Source organism: Centroberyx affinis, unplaced genomic scaffold (assembly GCF_046629955.1).
Source record: "Centroberyx affinis isolate AG114_WGS23_722 - 3 ecotype Tasmania unplaced genomic scaffold, CSIRO-AGI_Caff_v1 ptg000391l_1, whole genome shotgun sequence".
Classification (NCBI taxonomy): Eukaryota; Metazoa; Chordata; class Actinopteri; order Beryciformes; family Berycidae; genus Centroberyx; species Centroberyx affinis.
Window position 1 is genome coordinate 1 of NW_027279059.1, and position 25,826 is coordinate 25,826.

The window sequence follows — 25,826 nt, forward strand, 5'->3', positions numbered from 1 at the left end:
CTCATCAGTAAAGTGTCTGTCAATTGACATCAGGTTTTCCCTTTTGCGGTTTGTGTGTGTGTGTGTCTATGCTGTGGCCTGTGCTATCAGCAGGATCAGATTGGATCGGCCTGAAAATGGCATTTCTGCCATTACTCTGATGGCGGCTGCTCAATACTGTATCTGTCTAGTGCCAAGATGGGGTGTGTGTGTGTGTGTGTATGTGTGTGCACCACTAACTGGGAGGGTCCACCATGTATTAAGATGTGTACATCCATTTTGATATTTTATTTTATTTTTCCTAATATCCTCTGTTTGTGTGTATGTACACACACATGTTGGTTTCCGTGTGTGTATATCTGTGTGCATATGTGAGTTGTTTATGCATAATGTGCATCTTTAATATGTGTAATCATTTAATAGCATACAATAAGAATGTATTTTGTGTGTGTGGCTACTGTAAATGAGCATTCCTAATTATGCAAGGCAGGTAGAGTAAGTGGTAGGAAACCTGCACACCATCAAATATTAAGGATGGGAAGTTTCTTACATGAGACATAGGCCTACTGTATAGTCTTTTGTCAGGCCTAGTGTGTTAGGTTAAGTTTCTGTATCCACTGTGTACATTCATAAGAGTTTTACCCATGAATGATGATTTTTCTGTGTGTGTGTGTGTGTGTGTGTGTGTGTGTAGGAGCGGGACGCGGAGCGGCGGAGGCAGCTGAGAGAGAGAGCCAGGCAGCTGATAGCTGAGGCTCGATCCGGAGTCAAGATGTCCGACATGAGCCTGCTGGACGCCTCCAGCACCGAGAGAGGCAAGGGCAACAAGGCTAGCCCCGCTGGAGGTCAGCACACACACACACACACACACACACACACACACACACACACCTTTGTGTACACATGTTCTGACAGCATTTTCATTCCCAATTTATTTATCTTTATAACATCCTAAACATCCTTTGCTATTGTTTCCCATGAAAGGTTCTGAGTTTGATTAAAAGTCTCTATGGCCAAAACACACACACACACACACACACTACAGACAGATACTCATTAATTCTAATACAAAAGAAAATGCTTGCATCTATTTACACTCACTCGCTTACACACACACACACACACACACACTCAAACACAAACACACTAGCATGCATTTGACATACACTCGCTCCTTCATCCACACACGCTACGGCTCACATTTCCATTACGCTCTCTAAAGGGGTTCTGGCTAATCCTCAGAGAAAAACAAAATGTCATTTGACAACAGCCGCGGGTCTAAAAAGTGCCACCCTCATATTCAGATCCGCAATTTACCCCGCAACTCCTCCCTCGTCTCGTTCGCCCAGTAATTGTTAGTTAATCAACGCGACACTTTGTGCGGCTGAGTTATACCCAAAAACACCGAACGCTTCTAATGACGGCTAGCGGGGGTGGCAAACGCCGCCGCGCGCTTTCCCACCGCTTTCCATTTCCTTGAAATTGGGGTTATTATGATAATGACCATTATTAGGCCTCTCTAGTCATTTGTTTTGGATTCCTCCACATTACACCTCTCTTTTGGTTTTGTACGGGTCAGGTGGAATGGGCACAGCGCATACAAATGAGTGGGGAGTGTGAGATAGATGGAGAGGAAGAGGGTGAGAGATTGAGAAAGCAAGAAAAAAGGGCAAATATTATTGTGATTTGGCATCTTGTTTGTTGTGACCGAGGAGAGAGAGGGAAGAAAAGAAAGAGAAAAGAAAGTAGGGAAGGGGGAAGGATGACAAGTAGAAGGGAGAGGAGAGTGATAGTTGGTTTCTCTCTCCTTATTAATCTGTGGATTCCACAGATTAATAAGGAGAGAGAGAGAGACTGGTTGGTTGGTTGTTGGAAAGATGAAGGGAGGCATAAGGGACAGCAACGACATATTGGGCAGAAAAAGAAAGAAAGAAAGTAAGGTAGGATGGAAGGAACACAAAAGGCTGGAGAGTGGCAGTGGCTCCTTGCAGGTTGAGAAAGAGGAGATGATGGGAGAGAAAGCTAAAGAGCTAAAAGAGGGAAGGGAGAGCAGAGACATGTTGGGTAGAGAAAGACAGAGAAGAAGGAAGGTGGGGCAGAGGGAGGGTGGCGCTCGATTTATTTGCTCTTTCAGCTTTTCTGAATTGGGCTAATTGTGGATCTCATTAAAAATGGAGTTGGAGGAAAGGAGGGAACAAGGGGGGGAGGAGGAGGAGGTGAGGAGGAGAGAGAAATGCTGTGGGCTGTGATACACAAGGCCTGCCGAGCAGAACGGCTAATCCTAGCCCCCACACTCCCTCTCTCCCTCTCTCCCTCTCTCCCTCTCCTTCTCTCTCTCTCTCTCTCTCTCTCTCTCTCTCTCTCTCTCTCTCTCCTCTCTCTCTCTCTCTCTCTCTCTCTCTCTCTCTCTCTCTCTCTCTCTCTCTCTCTCTCTCTCTCTCACTCTCTCTCCCTCCCTCCCCTCAACACCATTCACGGTCCTCTAATGCAGCTTGGGCTGCCCCCGCCAAGCGCCTGCCCGCAAAGAAACTTTCCAAACTCCATCACCATGGCCTCCCGTTAATTAGGCCCCAGCCAGCCACGCAGGAACAGCGCTCGCTAGCACGCTCCGCATCGCAGCCAGCAAATTAGAAAAAAAAAAAAAAAATAACAAAACAGGAAATGCGCTCTTATTTTCATTTTCTCTCTCCCTGCCTCTCTCTCTCTCTTTCTCTGTCTCTGTTTCTCCACCACCAAGTTATAAAGAGCAGAGGGGAGGAGCTTGCAATGTCAGACGCTGTTTACTGATTGTTTTCTTCTAATCCATGGTGGGTTATCCATGCAGCTAGAGCTGTTCAGGTCTCCATTTGGGTTTCTTCTGTTGTTTTTTTTTGTTCCTGATGTGGAGACACTCTTGTTTCTGTTGAGCCCCTCAGGAGACTTAATGGAATATGTGCTTTCATGTTTTTTGGTTTTTGTTTGCCCTACCTCTTTTATCTGGAGCGAGAATGGCAGGCAACAACAGATCTGTGAATAAGGGAAAAGAAAGAGAGGGCTCGGTTTCACTTGGTGTGTCAAACACACACACACGCACACACACACACACAGACACCAATCAATCAAAGTTCCTCCAAGCCACTGAAGTGGAGCCTGCTGCCTTTTCATCACATAAATTTGGTTGGATACTAGATTGATTAGTTGGATTGTTGGGTATTTTTTCATATGAGCTGCACACTGGAATGCAACAATACTGTACACACATACCAAAATTTACAAGTCTACAAAATATCACCATCTCTTTACATGAAACAAACTGAGCAGGTGAATCCAGGTGAACGCTGTGATCCTTTATTGATTTCACCCATCATCAATCCACTATAGTCCTGAAGGCGTGATGTAGACGAAGGGGAGGAGACATGTTAAAGAAGGATTGTTGAGACATGGATTGTTTGGAGATGGGGGGGAATGCAGACTGCTATTAACGCATACTAACCAAGCTTTGTTTTTCTCTGCACTCCTTCCTCTCTCTCTACTCCGGCCTTTCACTCCTTCAACGCTCATCTTTTTTACTTCTCTTTCCTTCATCTCTCCTCCCTGCCCTCTTTCCTTCCTCCCTTTCATCTTTCCTTCCTTACTCCTTTCTCACCTGTCTTCCCACTTCTTTCTTTCCTTCCTTGCCTCCCCGACTCATTCCCCTTCCATTCCTTCCTGCTCAAAATCCACAGATGTGTTGGATGGAGTGGCAGGTGGTGATGGTGATGGTGATGGTGGTGATGGTGGTGTTGATGGTGGAAGGGGTGAGGATGAGGAAGAGGGGGGGGCTGAGGAAGAGCAGCCCCATGATGATGGTGATGATGATGATGATGCTGATGATGCTATTGCTGCTGCCACATCTGCGTCTGCCCTAGATACTAACCCCCCACCAGCGGAGGCCCCTCTTCCAGCCACCTCCAGCACCCATGGGCCCCTGGAGCTTACTAACCCCGGCTCTGAGCTAACCTCTCTGGGTAAAGGCACTGGCTGAGGCTGTGTGGTGCTGCATGGTTCACTGTCTTGCTTGCTTTGTTCTAACTAACTCATCTACCTGCCCCACCCCCCCTTCATATACTTCTTACCTATTCTGTGATCGATTTTCAATCCCTCACTCACTCACTCATCCCCCAATCACTTGCTTTCTCTCTCATTCTCTCTCACACATGGACTCACTCATTCGCTCACTCACTCAAATGCTAACGAACCATCAATCACTCACTTACTCATCTCAATATGCCTATTTATGCCTCTATGACGCTTTTGACATAATATCTAACAGCTGAAGTACGAATCCAAAACCAAAGAACGCAGAGGATGTATAAAGATCAAGGATATATACCGATGATGGTGACCCGAAGATGCATTGCAAGAATTAGGGCTGGGTATCGCCACTGATTTCCCGATTCGATTCGATTCGATTCGATTTGATTTCGGATTTGATTCGATTCAATATCGATTTGGTTAGGGATATTTCAGTTGCAATACCAATTTTGCTTGGATATGAAAGAGATTCTCAGAGAACTAATGCTGTAAATTGTACAAGGAACCCTCTAACCTGGTGCATTATTAAAAATATTAATGTTTACATTTAGAATTGACCCCAAAGCAGTTACATCAATGTACTTTTTATTTAACATGGCCAACACACTACAGCAGTCAACACAATATAGTGCAAGTTGTGCAAATCTACAGACTCTACAGTCAGTGAGAGTGACCAGATAAGTGCTTTCTTCAGTGCAGTGTAGCTTCAAGCTTCAAGCATCCACGGGAAAAGGCATATATTAAAAGACCGATCTCAGGATTTTATGAATCGATATCGGATCATTCAAATGAAGATACATTTAAATCGTAAAATCGATTTTTTTAGACCCAGCCCTAGCGAGAATGATGCATCATGTCCAAATAACGCTATATTCTATAGTACAAAGCCAGTTGAAACAGCTGAGAAAATGAACAACTGTGCATTGTAATTGATGCCGTCACATCAAGCACACAGCTCTCCAGCATGTAAAGATGCGTTCTCTGTTCTCAAATTCTTGAGAAGTTCGTTCTCTCCAAGACAACTTGGGAAAAACGTTGTTCTCCAAAAGGAAACAAGTATCGACTATTATGGAATTCTTGAGTTTTATTTTTTTTTAAAGGTGTTTGATTTGGTCGGGCGCAGTCTGGGTGTGTAGTGTGACGTGGTCCAGGACTCACCAAGACTGAAATCGAGAGATGATTCTGGCAACAGAGAGAAAAAGAGAATGAACCAGAAGAGAAGTCACTTTTAACAACTTTTAAGAACTTTTTTCTTTGTGTTTAAATCTTTTTTTATTGAGGAAGCAGTCGTAAAATACATTCAGTATTACAGATTTGTCCTCGCTTTAGAGTTAGAGACAGAACAAACAAACAAACAAAGAGAAAAGAAGAGAAAAGAATAAACAAAACAAAATCAGACATAAGTACAACTATCCCCTTAACCCACCCCTCTCCCACCTTCCCGGGACTTTACATCTTGTCACACCAAAGGGGGCCATCAATATTGTACAACTGATCAGTTTGAGTTGTCAATGTATTGGAGAAGGGGATGCCAGATCCTGTTGAACTGTTTCAGTTTGTTTAATAGTGAGAACCGTATTCTCTCCAGGTGAGAAAGTTTTACTATTTCTTCCAGCCACAATTTGACAGGTGGAACCTCTGCCTTTTAAGAACTTTTTTCTACAACTACAGTGCAAATAAGTGTGTTAAGCAGTTGTTCGCCAAGTTGACTTGGCAAGCAACTATTGCCTGGTTCCTGCTTTCTGTGTGGCTAGACGCATGCAAACTCCATATGAACACAGACGTTCATATGGCATACATTCCTCGGCATTCATGCTTCTCATGACAGCTGCATGCCTGAAAACTCCATTATTTTAGTGGCACTGTAGGAAAAATCATCTCTCCACATTCTCCACAAGGAAAGGAAGGAAAGAAAACACTGGAATTGATCACTGGTTCCATTTCCTCTTCATTCAGCCAATCCTGGATGTTTATTTCAAATTTCAGGTGATGCAGGACCTCAAATGTGACCAAATGCAGCCAACACACCCAGTCGTTTTGACCGCAATTACATCATTTTGATCCCATGCACTCCGTCGTGTTCGTTTCTGAATGAAGCATGAACCAGATGTATCTGCTCCATGTTTTATTTTGCCTCTCAGCAGTCTCATGGTCCTGGACTTGTGTGTGTTCCTGTGTGATTGGTTGTGGTTTTGTCAGATTTTTCCCTCTTTTTCATGTGTGTGCCGCCCCGTCTTTGCTCCGTCGCCTAGTATTATATATACTTAACCTTATGTAGGTTTTAATAGGCTTGTAGTCTGACTAATGCTTTACACACACTCTCACTGTGTCATTCACTTACACTCTCCCTCCCTCTGTCTTTCACTCACTCACTCACTCACTGCATGTTGTGTCTTTCATTCACTTTTCTCCTTTGACATTTGCATCTTATTTGCTCGGCAAGCTCCGTTCTCATTGGTGCTTCACAGCAAGAAGAACTAACACACACGTTTGTTTGTTGAGTGACGACATTTCGTTTTTTTTCTCCCTCATTTTTTTTCCCTAGAAACTTTTTTTTTTTAAGTAGTAATTAATAAACTATGAAAAGTGCTCCCTAGACAAAAAATAAAATCATATCTTCAGGAAAGCATTTGCTCAAGTCTTCAGAGGTAAACTAATTACTTTGTTTTGCTTTTAATTTATTTTATTTGCTTCCTCAATTTCCTGCCGATGTGAGATAGGTGAGAGTACAGTGAGGGACTAGAAGAAACGAACATGAAAACAGACAAGCGCTTTCCCTGGCTTTGAAGCGTCGGTATCTCTGCGTAATTTGTTTTTCTTGCTGTTAGTGTGTTTTTCTTTCTTGTTCTTTGTTGGCAGTATATATATTTTGTAGTCTTGAAACGAAATGGATGATGGTGATTTTATAACGCCAAACTAGCTGATACACTGCGCTTTTTTTCCACCTAAATTTGCCATTTTTCTCCAACCCTTCTAATTTCCCTAAAGCCTGGGTCATTCCCCCTACCACCTCCACTGTGTGTGTTTGTGCGTGTGTATGTGTGTGTTTGTGTTGCTGTATACTATATGTATGTATGTGTGCCTATGAGTGTGTGTCTGTGTACATCTGTGTGTGCCTGTGTGTCTATATATGTGTTTTTGTCTGTTATGAGAGAGTGTGTGTTTGTGTTTTATATTTGCATATGAACACTGAGGCAATCAAGCTTCTTTATCATCTTTCACCCTCAATTACACATAGGTCCTCTACCAAGCTCCTCGTTGTGACTTGTGCCTATTTGTATGCATGCATCATTGTGTGTTTGTGTGTGTGTGTGTGTGTGTGTGTGTGTGTGTGTGTGTGTGTGTGTGTGTGTGTGTGTGTGTGTGTGTGTGTGTGTGTGTGTGTGTGTGTGTGTGTGTGTGTGTGTGTGTGTGTGTGTGTGTGTGTGTGTGTGTGTGTGTGTGTGTGTGTGTGTGCCACGGGGGGAGGTGACACATGAAACGGTCTCCCTCCTGTTCTTTCATCTCCTCCAGTGCAGCGGCCCGGCTGGCAGGGGAGCTGTGCTTTCCAGCCCCTGGAAAATACAACTGTACACAACTACTGGAAAGCACAGAGAGAGACTGAGGGAGGATGGAAGTTAGGAAAAGACAGAGGGAAAAGAGGAAGGAAGGAACAGGAAAGGAAGAGAGAGAGAATGAACAAACGACACAGGGAAGAAAGGAAGAAAAGAAGGAAAGGGAGGAAATAAGGTTTGAGAGATAGAGAGAAAGAGGAGAGAGTTCGAGCGAGTTTTGAGAAAGATTTAAAGAGAGAAGTTGGACAAAGACGGTGAGAATGAAGTATGAGAAAGGTGGAAAAGAGCGAGAGGTTTAAAAAATGATAGAACTAGAGGTTTTGAGAAGGATGGAGAAACAGAAAAGGGTTTGAGAGTGATGGAGAAAGGAGGGAGGTTGGGAAAGATTGGAAAGTTTGCTTAAGGGTTGTAGCTGCACCTCAAAGTAATAAAGTAGTAATTGTTTATTATTTGAATACAGTAAATAACCAAAATAAGAGTAAGACAGTAAGAGTGAAAACAAGACTTTCTAGCTGCTGCTATTTTGAGGAATACTGCACTGAAAAAAGTGAAAATATATCCAGGTGCAAAAGTGAAATAAAATACTTTTGTTTCCTGAGACAGAGACAAATATTTGATTAATAATTGTGATCACAATATGCAACCTTAGGATACAGAAGTAACAACTAATAATGTCTTCTGGTTGTTGGTTGTTGCTGGTTAATGTAGACAGGGAGCGAGGGAGTGGTGGAGAGAGGTGGAGAAAGAGATGGAATGAGCAAAAAGAAACGTGGAGAGTTTGATAAACAGGTAGAGAGAGTGAGGGAAAGAAGTGGAGAAAAGGAATGGAGAGGTAGAGAGAGAGAGTTAGGGAAAGACTGATCACAAAAGAAATAAATGGAAAACGAGGTGAAGAAAGAGATAAATTTACATACACTGATACAAGGATTTTGGATCTATTTATTAAGGATCTGTTTAGATGTTGATAAAATGTCTTGTTTGATTTACATTTCATATCCTTCATTGCTTTGGCAATATTGTTTTCAACATTCATGCCAATAAAGCTTGTTAAATTGAAATTGAATTGATTAAGAGAAAGAGGTAGAGAGGGACACAATGAGGGAAAGAGGTAGAGAGGGAGAAACGGTGGTGAGAGAGAGATGGTGAGGGAAAGAGAGGGGGGGGGGAGATGGAATTGGAAAGAGATGTGGACAAAGAGAGATAGTTGGAAAAAGAGGTAGTGAGAGAGACAGTGGGGGAAACATGGAGGCCAAGAGACATCAGAACAGAATTTGCACAGCCGTACACCATGCTGCCTGGGCCAGAGTCAAAAGGGTGTAGGCCAGAGCGTGTGCGTGTGTGTGTGTGTGTGTGTGTGTGTGTGTGTGTGTGTGTGTGTGTGTGTGTGTGTGTGTGTGTGTGTGTGTGTGTGTGTGTGTGTGTGTGTGTGTGTGTGTGTGTGTGTGTGTGTGTGTGTGTGTGTGTGTAGAGTTGGATGTCTTCCATCCCCGTCCTTACCTGAGTCTCAACTCTTAAGAGGAGAAAGAGTGAGAGAGGGAACAAACAAATAAAAAAAACAACAGACATGCTCATCTACCTCTCTCTCCCTCTCTCTCTCCATCTCCATCTCTCCCTGTGGTTACCGTGGTGATAGTCCTATCCATGTATACTCAGTGCCTCAGCAGCTCTCTGCAGTACAAACAGGACTTAAAGCTGCCTAGTCTGTCCAGATCCCTATCTCTCTCACACACATTACATATATATCCTCCCATTCGTGTGTGTGTATATCTCTTTTATCAATGGCTGTGTGAGTGTGTGTGTGTGTGTGAGTGTGTGAGTGTGTGTCTCTTCCTTATCAGTTACTCTGGCCAGGTGGAAATATAAGATGAGACATGAATGCAAACTAAGTTGTCTTCTCTTTCTCCTCTTTTTAACTTTGTGTGTGTGTGTTAGTATGAGTTTCTGTAAGTGTGTGTGTAGTTTTGTGCTTTTGTTGCATTCATATGTGTGTTTTGATGCTTTTGTGTGTGTGTAGTGTGCTTTGTTGTACTTAAATGTGTGTTTTTCATGTGTATGGATGCACTGTTTTCACTGCCATCTCTGACACTCTCTCGCTCTCTCTCTCTCTCTCTCTCTCCCTCTCCCTCCCTCTCTCTCTCTCTCTCTCTCCAGGTGTGAACAGTAAGCATGTGGACCTGAAGCTGAAGAAGCTGGTGGAGGTCCGGCCAGGAGGAGTCACCTCCCCTTCGTCTCCTTCCTCCACCTCCTCCTCATCCTCGCCCACCACCTCCTCCACCTCCCCGCTCAGCCCCGCCGACGGACTGGAGGTACACTCACACACACACACACACACACACACACATCTCAGACACACCATGGAGATCTTTCTTTCTCTTTCTGTCTGTTATTCTCTTCACCACTCCCTTTTTTCTCTCTCTTGATCACTCTATTTTTCCTCTCTCTTTCCATCTCTCTCTTTCTCTCTCTCTCCCCCTCTCTCCACATCATCAAAGGGTCAGTCCAATCAATCAGGTCCGATTGACCCTGGCTGTCAGTCTCCACACACTGTGTATACATCAGTCTATTGGACCACTTCATATAAGACCGTGGTTTATTCCTCTGGTGTCCATGTGAATCTATCTAAAGCCGTGACACACACACTAGCATCATAATGCTCTACATAACATGTAGCAATCCCCCAGTATTGACTATGACCTTTACAGATCGTTGTAGTGCGTGCGTGTGTGTGTGTGTGTGTGTGTGTGTGTGTGTGTGTGTCTGTGTGTGTGTGTGTGTGTGAGGGGGGCTGTAGCTGCATGCGTCTATGTCTTGTGATGTGAATATTGACAGTCGACAACGCAGCCGGGCAGTTTTAACATCTGTTTAATTGATTTTGAATGTCGAGTGGAATGAGGTGAGTGCGTGTGTGTGTGTGTTTGTGTGCGTGTGTGTGTGGCTGTCACTACGAGCTAAACCCTCTGTGCTTATGGCGACACAGGGCGTCTTTGATCATCGATTCACATAAACACCCTCTTGTGTTCAAAGCCAAAAAGGCTTAGTCCTTTATGACCACCTGAGTGTATGTGTGTGTATGTGTGTGTATGTGTGTGTATGTGTGTGTATGTGTGTGTGTGTGTGTGTCCCCATTTGACCCCCACTTCAATATGTAACACCACACAGAGGTAAAATCACATATGCCATTTGGTTGACACTTTTATCCAAAGGGCCTTTAACCACCTTTAACCATAAGTGTTTATGGTGTGTGTGGTCCCAATGGGAATAGAACCTCTAACCTCTGTCAGTGCCTTGCTCTGCCTGTTATTCTTGACTGTAGAGGTCCATCAGGTGACATAACATGCCCTTTGGCGGCCATATTGGAGGTCCTCCACTCTTCGCTAAACAACAGCTGCACACAGCTGATAGTGTTTCTAAACCTACAACTTGTTCGTTTCAACAGAAATTAATAGAAATGTTTAATTTCTGTTGTTTTTGACTGATCATTTTGTCACTGATACATCTGATCAATTTGTGTTTCGATAATATCAGCTTATTGGTTAGCTAGCTAACCATAATATCTGGTCAGGTAATTATCACTGTCTTGTTGTGAATATGTCTGGTTTGCACAGTAGGTAAAATTACATGATTAGTATTTGCAGCTGTTTGTATAGATTAAGTGGGCTAAAGACAAGACTGTGCCCTGTGTCGTAGTAACCTGAATTCTGAAGCCTTATATGACTATTCACTTTTAATTATAACTTTAATGAATTGACCTACACATGGCTATTTTTTCTCAGATATCTTTCTTTTTCTAGCCTGGTTATTATGTATTTAGCCATTATTTGGCACAGCCAATTCTGTAATGGACCTCCATGATGGCTCCAGTTGTGGTTGCTAGGAGATTTGTGACGCAGCTGCAAAGCCTCCACAACTTGTTCAGTTATACCAGACATACAGTGCAAAAAAACAGAGCCAGCCCCAAGCCCCCCTCTGCTCCCCACTTCCCTAAAACTACTAAAACAAAAATCAGTTTTGTTGTAATCAAAGGTTGTATGTGCATGAGTGTGTGTTTGCCTGTGTGGTTGTGTGTGTTTACTTCTTCTCTCTTTACAAAAGGAGGATAAACTGTTCCTCGTCCCAAGAGGATTGGGCATCCCAAAAGTCCTTCAGGCGGGTGGAACGACCTGCGGGAGCAACACACACTCACACTCACACACACTCACACACACACACACACATACATACGCACGCTCCCCCTCTCATTAGCGATTGTGTGTATGTGCAGCCTCGGTGGCGCACGATAAGGGCATGCGACGCTCAGCAGACTGCAACATTAGTCACGCAGCCCCCTGCATGCACACTCACTGGCACACACACACACACACACTCACACACACACACACCAAAACCACTGAATCACCACTGCCACAGCTTACCACAGCGATGATAGCAGTGATAAGAGATAAAGAGGGAGAGTGAAAGAAAGAAAGAGAGGAAGGAGGGAGGGAGAGAGGGAGGGAGGGAGGGGACACCCCAATATCTGCTTGTCCCAGAGCGTAAAAGGGAGACGGAGGGGTAGCCAAGAGGGCAGGTGTTTTGTGTGTGTGTGTGTGTGTGTGTGTGTGTGTGTGTGATCTTGTTTATATGTGGCTAGCGCAGCTGATCCTTAGGGACGGTTAAAACAGGATGGTGAATTTTGTGTGTGTGCACCCCTACTCCTCTGGGAGTGATAATACCACAGATTGTATGGTTTGTTTTTAAGGAGGTGCTGGAAGTCCAGGGGAGGTGTTGTTTTTGGACATTGTCATATTCGGGAGTGTGTGTGTGTGTGTGTGTGTGTGAGTACTGGCAGTATTGTGGCAGCATCTAAACTTTGAAGCTGCTGTGTTTTAACCTCTGGTTGTAGACCAGTGAACAAGTCAGATTCACAACAGTTAAACTATAAGTTAAATAATTGGTTAGACGGGCTCAGTGTCCTAATCAGTCTCCCCAGGGATTTGCTCTTTTGCTAAATCAACACTTCACTGTAGATATTGCAAGGGTTTGCAATTTTGACCAGTCGCCACGCTTAAAAAAAAAATAAAATCCTTCTCATCTCGTGAAAATATGACAAGGACGGCAACATTAAGCCAATAAATCCTTTGACGTCCAATTATCAGCAGTTGTTGCACTTCTCCTGCAAACAAACATATAAATATTCATGATATCTTCCATTTGGTGGACCCCCATCCACAGCATCCTATATTACCATGAGTACTAATGTTTTTAGTATGGCTGGCTGTAGTGGGAGTCAAACCCCCAACCCTGATGCTGTTGGTGTGATGCTCGGCCCATGTGAGCTACACAGACCACATTCCAGATTGTTTGACAAGTTTTTTCAAAATCATGTGTTTTGGTGGTAGTAAACAATGAAGAACTTAAAAATTGTTAACCTCTGTTAAGTGGTAAGCTGGGGGGGGGGTCCTGGTGGTTCAGTGGCCTAAGGCGCGTACCATGTAGACGCAACATCTTGGTTTCGAATCCAGCCCAGGACCTTTGTCGCATGTCACCCCACTCATTCTCCCTGTCTCTCTCGACTTAGAACAGTCTAATAAAGGTGAAAATGCCCCAAAAAAAGTGGTAATGATGGAGCTTATCATGGTATTTTTACTTGGATGCTGATTTTAAACCGAACCCTCACCTTAACCCCAACCTTAGGCAAAATTCTTACATGAAAATACACCAGTCTTATGAGCCTAAATCAGGATCCCATCCCCCCTAATTGAGATTCACCCTTTTTGTCCAAAGTAATAGGTCTCAGTCTACTGACGTCGTGTTGCATGATTTCTGGGTAATAACGTTCTTCAAAGATTCAAACAGTTTTCTCTCACTGTCACTTGGGGCCGCCAAAGTTTGAAGTTGCCTAGTGCAGCTTTGGCTTTAATTGACCCAAACCTTAAATAGAGACGGAACAACACATATTTGTGATTGTCAATTTTCAGTGGAAGATAGAGAGACATTTGGCTTTGCAAGAACGTAAAAATCTTTAGATCCAATGGACTGAGAGCAGATGTTTACCAGCCAGTATTTCCCTCCCTTTCCTTCCCTGCAATCAGTTTTACTCTGACCTGGTGTTGCCCCAATGCTGCCAAATCCACACACACACACACACACACACACACACACATTGTATTTATGTCCTTTGTTGACTAAAGCATTATGCAGCGAACCCATTTTTGTTAAAAGCACTTCATAAATAAATTTGACTTGATTTGACTTGAGATTTAAGTGGCTGGTAGAGGCTGACAGACTAATAAACGAGATAGAGTGGGACAACAGACTAATTGCTGACATTGTTTTTGAAAGTCAATAATCTGAAGCTAAACCAACAACTCCCCTTTTACTGTGTGTGTGTGTGTTTGTGTGTGTGTGTTTGTGTGTGTGTGTGTGTGTGTTCCCACCCACCCTGTCTCTATTAGCGGGCCTTTGCTCTGCACACCCTGCTTGACTATCTCCCTCCGTCTCAAGCAGTGGAACATGTTTGCCCTAATTGTCGACTTTATTACACGTTTCGCCGTCTTATTAACGTTGCCACAACGTCAATCTCAACCCGAGTCGGTTTCTTTTCCACTCGGCTTGGCATATTTGGAGGCCCGGTAATAAAGCATTTCTGCATGCCGTTTTTGATAGCGGGAGAAGCGAGCGTGTAGCTTTTTAACACGTGTTCACTTTGAAAACAATAGTGCTTTTTTTGCGTTTTGCATAATCTGAATATATTTTCTGGCTCGGGGTTTTGTTGAAAGTCAAGTTAATTGCCTCTTTTTTGTCTCTCTCATGAGTGAGGGAGAGAATGAGAGTGTGTGTGTGTGTGTGTGTGTGTGTGTGTGTGTGTGCGCGTACACATGCGTGTGTGTATGAGTGTGTGTTTGGAGGGGTGTTCTAACAAACAAGCAAGAGACGATGGAGGAGCAAACATATCAACTTCTATTGAATTTGTCTCAGGGCTGTCTGGGTGTGTGTGCGTGTGTGCATGCACGCAAATGTGTGTGTGTGTGTGTGTGATTTTTGGTCACAATAATCACAGAACAACTGTGAAATCCTGGAGCGGCTGCCTAATAAATGCCTGGGACCAGATCTAAGTGGCTGGTAGAGGCTGACAGACTAATAGACAAGATGTGGAGAGGGGCAGCAGACTAATTGCTGACATTGTTTTTGAAAGTCAATAATTTGAAGCTAAACCCAACAACTCTGTCTTTGTGTGTGTGTGTGTGTGTGTGTGTGTGTGGTAACTGTTAACTTTAGCAACTGCCATTGTTTGTTGTGTGGAGTTGAACATTTGGGAGACTTCATGATTCATGTGTGTTCATCTATTGATATTTCATTATCTATTGTCTATGAGTGTGACAGGAGGGCTGAAACATTCATGCTATACTTGTATTTCCTTCCTTTCTTTGCAGTTAGAATAATTATTTTTGTCATAATGTGTGATTTGAAGGTGTTGTGATTAGCTTAGACTGAGCATATCTACTTTTTCTCATATTTAGCTGACTCTCCTATCCATTGCATGCAATAGAATAAGCTTCAATTCTTAGATCAATAAAATGACAAGCAACCAGCAGTAAGGAGTCTAAGGGTCAAAGCCATTGTTGATGGACAGAATGATACTTGGTGTCCAATGTGACTGACGCTATCTGCAAAAGACACACAAAAAGTGCAGAGTAATACTTGTAGTCCAGTAGGAAAGCACATTTTCTTCTGTGTTCTCATATGATTGTATGTTTTTGTGTGTTTGACAGAATAACGCTGAGGAGCTGCGAGCAGAGCGTCTGCGCAGAGCGACAGAGAGGCTGCGCAGCCCGGTAGTCTTCAACAAGGACTCCGCTGTCAGGAAAACACAGCTCAAGTCCTTCAGCCAGTATGTGGAGACCAGACCAGGTGGGGGACAATAAAACACACACACACTCCTCACACACACAAACACCACTGTTTAAACCTTTATTTACCCAGGGAGGATTTGCTGAACATGTACGCTCTTTTTAACACCTGCTTCACATACAGAAAGTTACACACATTCACACCTGGAAAACCTGGAGAAGTCATGGAATTTTAAAGTGGTATTTCCCAGACCTGGCAAAGTTATGAAAAATAATACAATTTAGAAAAGTTTTGAAAAGGCATGAAATTTCATTTGTGAAGTTAATGATGTTTTTATTTTTTTTAATACTGCCAAATGTCAACAAAAAGCTATGGCTGGCTCCCTTTTGGAGGAAAGCATTGTTAGCTGTTGACTGTTTATTATTATGAAAAATAAACTAATGCTTAAAGTTAGTGTAGTTGGTGGTTACTTTTTTAATTCAGTTTCAACAAAATTTGGTCATGGAAATTTGAAAAGGTATCAGAGAGAAGTCATGGGAAAATGGAATTTCATCAGATCTGAATAGCCATTTCTCAACTGCAGCATGTATCTCACCGTGCCGTTACAAGAATGTCAGAGGAGATTGTATTGTTGCTAACCTCTCTCACCTTCTCCTCCTTTTCCCCTCTATCTCCATCCTCTTCATCCATCTCTCCAGAGGTGAAGAGACAGAGGTCTATTCCTGAGGATCTGAGGAGGGCCGGGGAGGAGAGGGGATCGCCGACCGATGCCGACATTCGCAGGCCGTTTGAAGAGGAGGTTTGTCATATTCGTGTTCTTCTTGAATCATTATGGTGGATACGATTGTCAGGCTAGGAAAGGATCCAGAGAGTTGTTTACTTGGGTTCGTTTCTCTTTTTCACAAAAACAATTTTCCGTGGCAAAGCTTCTGTGTTTATCGAGCACGGCGCTTACAGCCTTTAACTCAAACATTGGTTTTATACATTTTACATATTATAAATACATTGGACACAGTTACAAAACATCACTCCCTCTCATGGTATCGGAAGTTGTCATGGCATACCCTCCCTGTTATCCCGCCTACACTAATTAACAGGAAAAGCAGAGGTGGCACCATGTGTTTCGAATGGGTTTTTTAATTCTTTTTTTTTTTTAAGAAAAACACCCGCCAACACTCTTTTGGCTCCAAAAAATCTAGTTCATAGAAAGGGCCTAGAAAAGCCTGATGGTCAGATCAAGCCTTGGAGAGAATGAGGTAGTCTGGGTAAGGTGAAGGGGGGCTGGGGGTTGGGGTGGGGGGGTTAGTATCCCCTAATCACTTCTACTTGGCCGTTTCCCTTCTCTGTTAGTCAGCTGTCTTTCCCTCTCTCCTGTCTTGTCTTAGATAAATCTATCAGGGAGCCTCCTCTTCTCTCTGCTCACCCTCTGCTTTCATTTCCCTCCTTCTCCTATCCTCTCCTCTCCTTGCTTCCTCTCCTCCTCTCCCCCCACCTTTCCTTTCCCTCTCCTGTCCTCTCTTCTCCACAGAGAGATCTGAGTATTGATCTAACAGACTGCCATTTTAATTATTACAATGGTAGATCTCAGCAGCTCTGCCGTTTAGAGATGTGTGTGTGTGTGTGTCTGCAAGAAAGTGTGTGCCTGTGTGTGCTCCAAGTGTGTGTACACACACACTCTTCCCCAGCGTGTGTTTGAACTTGTGCGTACAAAAGTGTGTGTATAAGAATGCTATTATTTCAATGAGCGTGTGTGTGTGTGTGTGTGTGTGTGTGTGTGTGTGTGTGTGCCACTGGAGACCACGGGGTGAATCTCTCTTCCCAACCAGCCCTCCTCTACCCTCCACCCTGCACCCCACCGCACCCCAATCCCACACACACACACACACACACACACACCCTCCTCCCAGTGCCTGGGCCCCAGGGTTAATGGGTGTTCAACCTTTCCATTATCCCGATCAGCCAAGAATTACCTGCTGAATGATGTTTGCATTAATATAATATATATGGTAATTTCCCTCCTCTTAATTACGGCTGGGCCGAGCGCGGCAAGGGGAGTGGGCTGATCATGTGTAAAATTGATTTGCCAAGGAAAAATATGGTGATAGAGCGAGAGCGCGCAAGGAGGAGGAGGGGGAGGAGGAGGAGGAGGAGGGAGGCGGGTGGAGCGGCGGGTGGGAATCGGCGCACACACACACACTTGCAAAAAAAACACGTGCACAGATACACACACACACGCGTTGGAAAGAGTACAGGAAAAAGTGCTGGCCTGGGTGGAATGAAAAAAAAAAAAACTTTCTCTCTCTCTCTCTCCTGCTCACTAGTTCTCCTTCCCATTAAGAAAAATGAAGTGCATCAGCAATAAAATGGAGATATTTTTTCGGATGCATCCTCAGTAGTGAATTTGAATAAACATTTTCCCCCCTCAGAGGAGCTTCTCTGGAGAATAGCAAGCAGCCAGGAGACAGAGGTGAAGAGGGGTCAGAAATGGAATGTGCATTAAGTGCATATGGTTATGGAGTGATTGGTGTGTGTGTGTGTGTGTGTGTGTGTGTGTGTATTAAGTGTGAGTGTGGTCATGGAGTGGTCGGCGTTTGTGTGTGTATGGGAAGGTGGAAGAAAGACTTATCTGAAATGGCAGAGTGTGTATGGGTGGGAGTAAGGAGAGCTGAGTCTATGGGTGCAGGTTGAGTTTAAGGGGCTATGGAGACATTTAACCTTTGGGTGGGTTAAGACTACAATGCCAAAAAAATATATCCATATTAATCAAGCGATTAGCCTTATATTCAGCCTGAAAATTATATATTTTCTCAAAATTAACAGTTAGAAGATTCCACTTGTTTCCATTGCATTGGACAAAAAGTGAAAATATCTTGGAATTACTTCAGTCGCTCCACTTGGTTCAAGAAAATTGTCTTGACAATTTCTCCCTACTGACAGATGGGGTTTTTTTTACCGAAATGAAAAAAATTAAAGACTGAACACAAGTCTAAATGACTTGTTAGATGAACATTTTTTTGCTATATCTCTACATCTCGTCCGCCTGGTGCCTCTCTACATTTTCTCTATTTTTGTTCTACCCCTCTCCATGTAAACTGCAGAAAAGGAAGCCATCTGAAAACCTGTTATGTAACCAAGCCAGGCCTAGTAGATTGCCATTATTTGTAATTACATTGTTTCAATGTTTGGACATGTTGTGTTGTTATTGAAAGAGTACAGAGAGGCACTAGGAAAAGACCTGTATGCATAATATAGCACACACACAAGTAAAGAGCACATAATTCATTCAATGAAGGTCTTTTTTCGGTGCAGCCTGCTGCGTCTTATTATAGCAATAATACCCGAGAGGTTGCTCTTTAATGTGATCATTGGTATGACGGTGATGCAATTGCAGCAGTATTAAAGTACCCATAATCACAGTAAAATATGTCCTCAAGGGTATTATGGCTTTCATACAACGGGTACTAATACATGTGTACTGGCTGAAAAGTTTTCTCCAAAGTAGTGCACATGCACAAGAATAAAAAGAACAGGAGAAAGCAGGAGTTGATTTATGAGAATCATCAAAACAGTTGGAACACGTCTTTGACCAATCAGATTGCTTGGCTGAAAATACCTCAGTAGGATTTCCACTGTAGGAGTGGTAGGAGTAGGAGAATTTTTAGGTGGCTGCTAAACATGAAAGGGCAAAGGTCAGCGAGTGATGAATATTGTCTGGAAGCAACCGGAATATTAGTATTGATTGTGGATCGAACAGTAGATGTCAATAGTGTGAGATTTAACTGGACAATATACTCAGGTTCAAAGTGCTGTGTTGATGTGTTATAATGTGAATAAAGATGAATTAAAGTACTGCTAATTAAGTTATTTAAAGGTTTTCTGCTGCTATCGCTAACAATGTGGCAGAGGAAATCCAAAATGCCAGACAAAGCTCAGACGAAACGAGAGGCAGCAACAGTTAGCTATTAGCTAATGTATTATCTGTGGCCGTGAAATGAAACTCTTTTTCTCTTCTGGTGAAATTCTCTTATTTTGTTTTATGTGAGGAAGATTTGTGGGCACGTCTATTCATGAATCTTGAAACCATTTCTACTCTCGTCTTCCCACTTTAGTTTTTTTCTCTTCTCGTTTCTTCTTTCTCGTTCACGTCCTCCCTCTTCTCCTCTCCCTTCATCACCTTTTTTTTTTACTTCCTTCCATCTCTTTGTATTTCTCTGTTCCCCCCCCCCCCCCGTCCCTCTATCCCTTTCTCTCTGCCTCTGTTTCATGCTATCTCGCGCTACTTTTCCTTTTCTCTCGTAACCCGTTTCTCTCTCTCTCTCTCTCTCTCTCTCTCTCTCTCTCTCTCTCTCTCTCTCTCGCTCCCTCTCTCTCTCTCTCTCTCTCTCTGGTTGACAGAAGGCGTTCAAAGACACCAGTCAGTATGTGGTTGGGGAGTTGTCTGCGCTGGAGAGCGAGCAGAGGCACATAGACGCCCGAGCGGCTCGCGTGGAGAAGAGGCTGCGCTATCTCATGGACACAGGTACCCCAAGCCCAATTACACTGGAAAAACTGTTTTGGCAAATTGAGCGTACGCACGCACATACACACGCATGTACACTCAGGGAGTTTGTGTATGTGTGTATTTATGTGTGTGTGTGTGAGAGAGAGAGAGAGAGAGAGAGAAAGAATCTTTGAAGCCCCCCCCCCTTCCCCTTCTCCCTCCCTCTCGGTTGAATGTTGCGCGACGGAGCGCTGGGTGGATATGAAAGGAGGGGATGGAGGGGTGAGGGAGGAGAAGGAGGAGGGAGGAGGAGGAGGGAGGGAGGGTGTGGGGGGAGGGAGGGAGTGTGTCTCGGGGATGGGAGAAGAAGGGAGACCTCTCTGGGCTGGGGTGATAAGGGAGCCCTTCATGGGGGAAACGATAACTGGGTGCGATAGCGGAGCCCCAGCCGAAGCCTCCGCTGCAGCCGTTTGCCAGCCGCGGCCCCAGCCAGCCAGCCAGCCTCCACACTATTGAACAGCGCGCTCAGCCATGCACGGCTACACACACACACACACACACACACACACACACACCCTCCTTCCCCTAGTACATATCTGGCCTTCATTGATATGCTGTATAAGGAAAGACGGGGGTGAGTTAAAGGGAGGAGAGCGGGAGAGGCAAAGAAATGTAAAATAACGCGGAGGCAACACAACATGAGCACTGACACAGTTCACAAATCCACGACAGACACACACACAAGCGCTTACACACGCGCGCATACAAAGTGCAATCTGTTTTGGCGTACGCAGCCGGATTCGGAAGGTTTTTATTTAAGATTTGGCCGGGGGTAAAGCCTTGTTAAGACATGAGACAGTGTGCCGAGCCAAAAGAGGGGCCTTGGCTCCGTCAAGTCCCTAACTGAAATTGGAGAATAGCATCCCGTTTGTGATACTAAACCGTCCTATTCCTCGCACAAGAATGTGTTTTAGGGGGGGAAAAAATGGTTTCGGGAAGATTGTCGGTGTTTGCGAACGTAAATAAATATGAAAGTGTTGGTTTTTGCTGTAGTAATTTAGTAGCAGCTCTCATGCTCTCTCCGATATATCAACGCGTAACTTGGTGGATTTAGCTCCCAAAATCCTACAAAAGCAACAGAGGCGAGGATGGGAGGGGAGGTTTTTAGAAAAAGGAAACCGGGGCGGTGGGATTTGCGCTCACCTTCCCCATCCCATTTGGGTCCTGATATCGAGACTATCTCTCCTCTGTTTGTTGTGTTCGCTTTCCTCCTTTTCGCCTCCCTCCCTGCCTCTGTGCCCTCTTCCCCTGTCAGAGCGCATGCCATTGTGTCAATCTGAAGGGCTGTTTTTTTTTTTCTTCTTCTTCTTCACCTACTGATAAAGCAGCCGCTAGCCTGCAAGAAGCCAGGTTATTTACTTCCAAACACCTTCAGCCAAAAGATTTCTCTCTATATAGTTATATAAATATATATATACCTGTGTCTCCCCACCCCCCCTCCTGAAAAATAAGATTCACTAGAAAAAGAAGAGGGGGACAACAGGGAAGGCGAGGACAAAATAATAAAAGCATATCACGGACAGAAATTCACCTCGGTTCCTTTCCACCCCCTTATAACATCAGTGGAGAATGAAATGGAGAAAATGTGGTTTGGAGGAGTCAACACACGGGCTACTGGGTGATTTTTATATAATACCCAGCATCCTCGGCTGTCTGAGGGCTACTATGGTTGTTCTGTTCTCATGTTCTGCTCTTCAACACGAACACGAACACAGAAGCTCCTATGGTTTTATAAGTCTCAAATTTGGCTGGTGGTTCTTACAATTAAACAGTGATCAACAGCAGTGGAGGCTGCAGAATGAAATAGGTGCTAGGTCCCAACATGTCAATACGGGGGTGTCCATGCTCAGTTCTAAGGCATCCATCATCATTTGAGGTCTGATTACAAATGAAAACATTGCTGCCTCAAATTGGTACTTTGTACTTTTCATAATATATCACACTGCCCTTGCATCGCAGGGAGAGAGAAAAACAGATTCCCGACTCATGTGAAGTTGAGCACCATCTCACTTCCTGAAATTACATTTCTGTTGCCATATCTCATTTTGCAGCACTTATCCCAGAGACCCGTCCAATAGGTTATGGATTGTGCCTTTAGGCCAAGGTCTGGAGGCATCAGAGCGAGACGGCCCAGTGACAGGTGGTCACTATAGTAACCTTTATCACCTCGGTAACTGAGGTCACCTTTCTATAGGCTGTCATAGATGATAGATATTTTTCCCTGGACCAAGAAGGTCTGATTGAGCTTGTGGCTGATTGGCTGTAAGCAAAACGTCCCGTATTGATCCGCCGCATCTGACCGATGCATGTACACATCACTAGTGAGCAGGGTGAGAAATTACCACCAGCTACCGGCCAAATGCTGTTTATTTTCTTCTGTAGCTGGGAAGTTTATCTGCTCTACCAGCCACTTTGGCAGGTAGCCAGCCAATGTTCAGAGGTCTTTTATTTCCTCAATATCTAGTTGGATGTTAAAGTAGTCCAAATGGCTGGTTGAATTTGGGACTTTGCAAAATTACAGTTCAGGAAACTTTGCAAAACTTTCTTTGAACCTTGATGAGCAGAAGCCAAAAACATTTTGATACAGTCTCCCTGTAGTGACGAATTGGCTAAAAATCAACCAGATTAAAGTTCAATTACAGCCTATCGCCAATTAGCCACGGTGGTGAATGGACGGACAGCCATTTGATCTTTACACACAATTCACACTCCTTATTACCTTGGAACATAATGAACGTTGACCAAGCTTGAGTTTCTTGATTTTTTTTTTTTTTCTTTTCTTGATGCAGTTTCCAACTTGTCGTCCACAGTAGTGCACACAGTTTACAGGCATCTGTGTGAGCGGTAAGAACCGTTGTCTCTCCTGCCATCCAGAACACACTCAACTCCACGCACCTGTGTGAACTCATACCTGATTGTGAGAACCACCACTAATTTGTATTGACTGCCCCTACTGGTTCGGAGTGTCACTACCCAAAATAACCCAAAACTAAAACACCCATATTGGCTCCAACACTCCCAGTAATCCAAGCTTAAGGACAGGTGCTCCCCAAACTCAAGAAACAGCAGCCTTGGGCAGAATCCCTCCTTCCCCTCCTCGGCTGTAGTGGCTCTACTCAAGCGCTGACACTACATCAGTCGTCAAATGAGACAAGTATTTCAGCTTATAGGAACAGGAATGGCCTGTCTTTCAGGACCCCCAAGCTTTACGGTAAAGACTTTTTGACAACCTCATGAGTTGTACTCTCTGAAGTTTCTGCCTACATAGAACTTTTTTGGGAAGTTGACTGAGCACGAAGACTCTCTCAGCGACACCCTGCTTCTCACACACAAGCACACAGTTACATCTATTCACACCTTCTCTTAATGCCACACAAATTTCTTCAGCCAGTCTGGGATTCGAACCACGAACCCTTTCATTACCAGCTAGCTTCTCTATCCTCTAGTCTGTCACCACCCTCAAAAAGGTTCTCTGTGTGACTCAGCACTTAGTCTCAACTCTTAGTCTTATGAATCCAACCTAAAGCATGTGTTTATGAAATACCAAACAGGTACAGACTTAGGCCAGCAGCAGCAGCAGAAGCTTTGCGTGCCGGCCTTGCTCTGGTGAGGTTAGTTTGGAAGGAAACAAAATCCGTCTTATGTTCAGATGTGATGTGAGCATAAGATTAGATGATGAACTTTATTGAAGCCTGAGGGGAAATTAGGTCATTACAGCAGCAGCAAAGAGTAGAGGTGTACTGTAGGTTGGAGATCAAACAGTAAAACGATATTAAAACCCCTTGCACTCTGAGTTTCCCCTTAAATTTCCTCTCAAGTAGCTTCAGAGTTAGAAAAAATGTTATATCCAGACTGTAAGACAATGTCACACACATATTCTGTATCTGCTCATTCCAACGTTTTATTGAAGCTATAGCTGATTATATTGAGTGAAATATTCAAACCCAAGGTGCCATTTTTTTATGGCTGCACCATTACAACAAATGGAAAAAATCTAGATGTTTGTGCACCATTTTATACACATGACCGCTGTAATTCAGCATGACATATTTGGTATCTTTGGAAACCTTAGGGTCTTGACTAGAATTTAAAATAAAGTTCTGTGGGTTTGAACAAAGCTTGGCCGTGAAACATGTTTGTATTGATGGTCCCGCATGCGGAACCTTAGGGTAGAAGTTTAAGAGTCTCTCTCATGCAAATAGTGTTTAAAATCTGCACAAGGATGAGCTATTGATATATTGACAGATTGTCATATGTACAGATGTCACCAATACTTAAGAGTCCGGTGCAAGAGCATGTTTGCAGAATGTCTAAATGTGCTCCATTGACTTTTCCCATATCATAACAGCTTTACAGTTGAGCTTTTGATTCAGAAATGTGCATGTAGCATACGTACAGAACTATATACAGGTCATATGCACAGACACAGAGCAGATTGTGTAAGCAGGGTGGATGTGCAGCGTAGCCCGATAGCAGCGCGTAACAATCATATGACTCAAGTCCCTGAAGGTAAGTTTGGGTGAGCTCAGTGTGCAGCGGTGCCATGGTGCTGTGGCAGCGCAGAGAGCTGCAGGACCGATGGGCAGATGTGAACAGACAGACCGGCTGACCCATGACTGATTGTTCATCTCTCTGCTTCGCCAGCAAGAAAGCGTGGGAAGATCCACTGCGCTCTGTCGGCCCTCCAACCCCCAAATTCCCTTCTTTTCTATCACATTCTTTTGCTTCGTCAGCCCCCCCCTCCTTTTCTTTCTTATTCACTTTCTATATATATATCTAAAGTCTTTCTGTCTCTGTCTATATATCGTCACGGTCTGATGATAACCTTGTATCTTCCAAACGTCAACTTTTCAGGAACAAAGAAAAACAGCCTTGTTGTCAGATTGACCGGTCTGCATTTTTTAATTTGTCCAGTGGGGTTTTGAAAGGGATCACAGGATTTTCTCGACCCATAGAGAACCATGTGATCCTTCAGTTTAAGTTCAAATATGAAAATCACCAAGATTGGAGTTACAAGGTTTTCACAGGACAGCGATATGCATGTATATCGAGGTCCACAGTGGAAATAAGTGTTGTAAGCAACAATTTCTTGTCTTTTCCTCTGGGGTCAAATATACATGATTTGTTGTTTTATTTTTCATAATTTACTTTTCCATTTCCCAAATCAAATCAAATTTCTTTTCTCTTTCTTGCTTTCCTTTGTCGATCTCTCTCTCTCTCTATCTCTTTCCTGCCTCTCTTTCTCTCTCATCCTCTCTGCTTCCCTGTATCACTTTTTATTTGCTCCGTTCCTTTTATCCCCAAATCTCTACTTCTCTTTCCTTTCTCTTTTCATCCCCCTTTTCCTCCCCTCTCCTCTCCTCCTCTCTCTCCTCCCTCTCTCCCCCTCTCTTTCTCTCTCTCTTTCTCTCTCCCCTGGTTTGGGCACAATGCAGCTTTCTGCGGCATTTTCTATTACGCCGCGGCCCTCCCCAGATGAATCCAAAGTAATTGGGGTGGTTAATTTATTTACTCAGAGGCAGTTCACAGCACATTAAATAATAGAGATAATTGAACAAGAATTGTCAAGTGTCTTCTGATATCAGACACATTACAGGAGGGAGTGTGCATAAAACTCCATTTCTATGCCCCCATTGTTTATGGTAATTAAGTACACAGATTTATTCCTTGGTTGCCTTCCAAGCTTATGGCAAGCGCCATTGTTGTCTTCTATTAATATGTAATCAGTAAATAGTTTAATTTTCTAATCTGCGGTTGGAGAATTCACTTTCTAACAACTCTTAATTACTGCTGGGCTCTAATGAGTCTCGCCATGCCGACGCAGCCAGCCAATCAGAGGCCAGGCCCGGGTCGGGGGGGAATTTGAATTC

General features: G+C 43.8%; 1 protein-coding gene across 1 annotated transcript in view; it reads left to right on the top strand.

Annotated features, from left to right (window-relative positions):
- The first annotated feature begins 700 nt into the window (after window positions 1-700).
- Window positions 701-25,826, top strand: part of ehbp1 (EH domain binding protein 1) — a 59,869-nt gene continuing 34,743 nt past the window's right edge. The window contains exons 1-5 of the mRNA XM_071516041.1: window positions 701-824; window positions 9,738-9,892; window positions 15,338-15,476; window positions 16,115-16,215; window positions 19,812-19,935. Coding sequence (XP_071372142.1) covers window positions 752-824; window positions 9,738-9,892; window positions 15,338-15,476; window positions 16,115-16,215; window positions 19,812-19,935 — 592 coding nt within the window. The 5' untranslated portion in view covers window positions 701-751. The remainder of the gene's footprint in view (window positions 825-9,737; window positions 9,893-15,337; window positions 15,477-16,114; window positions 16,216-19,811; window positions 19,936-25,826) is intronic.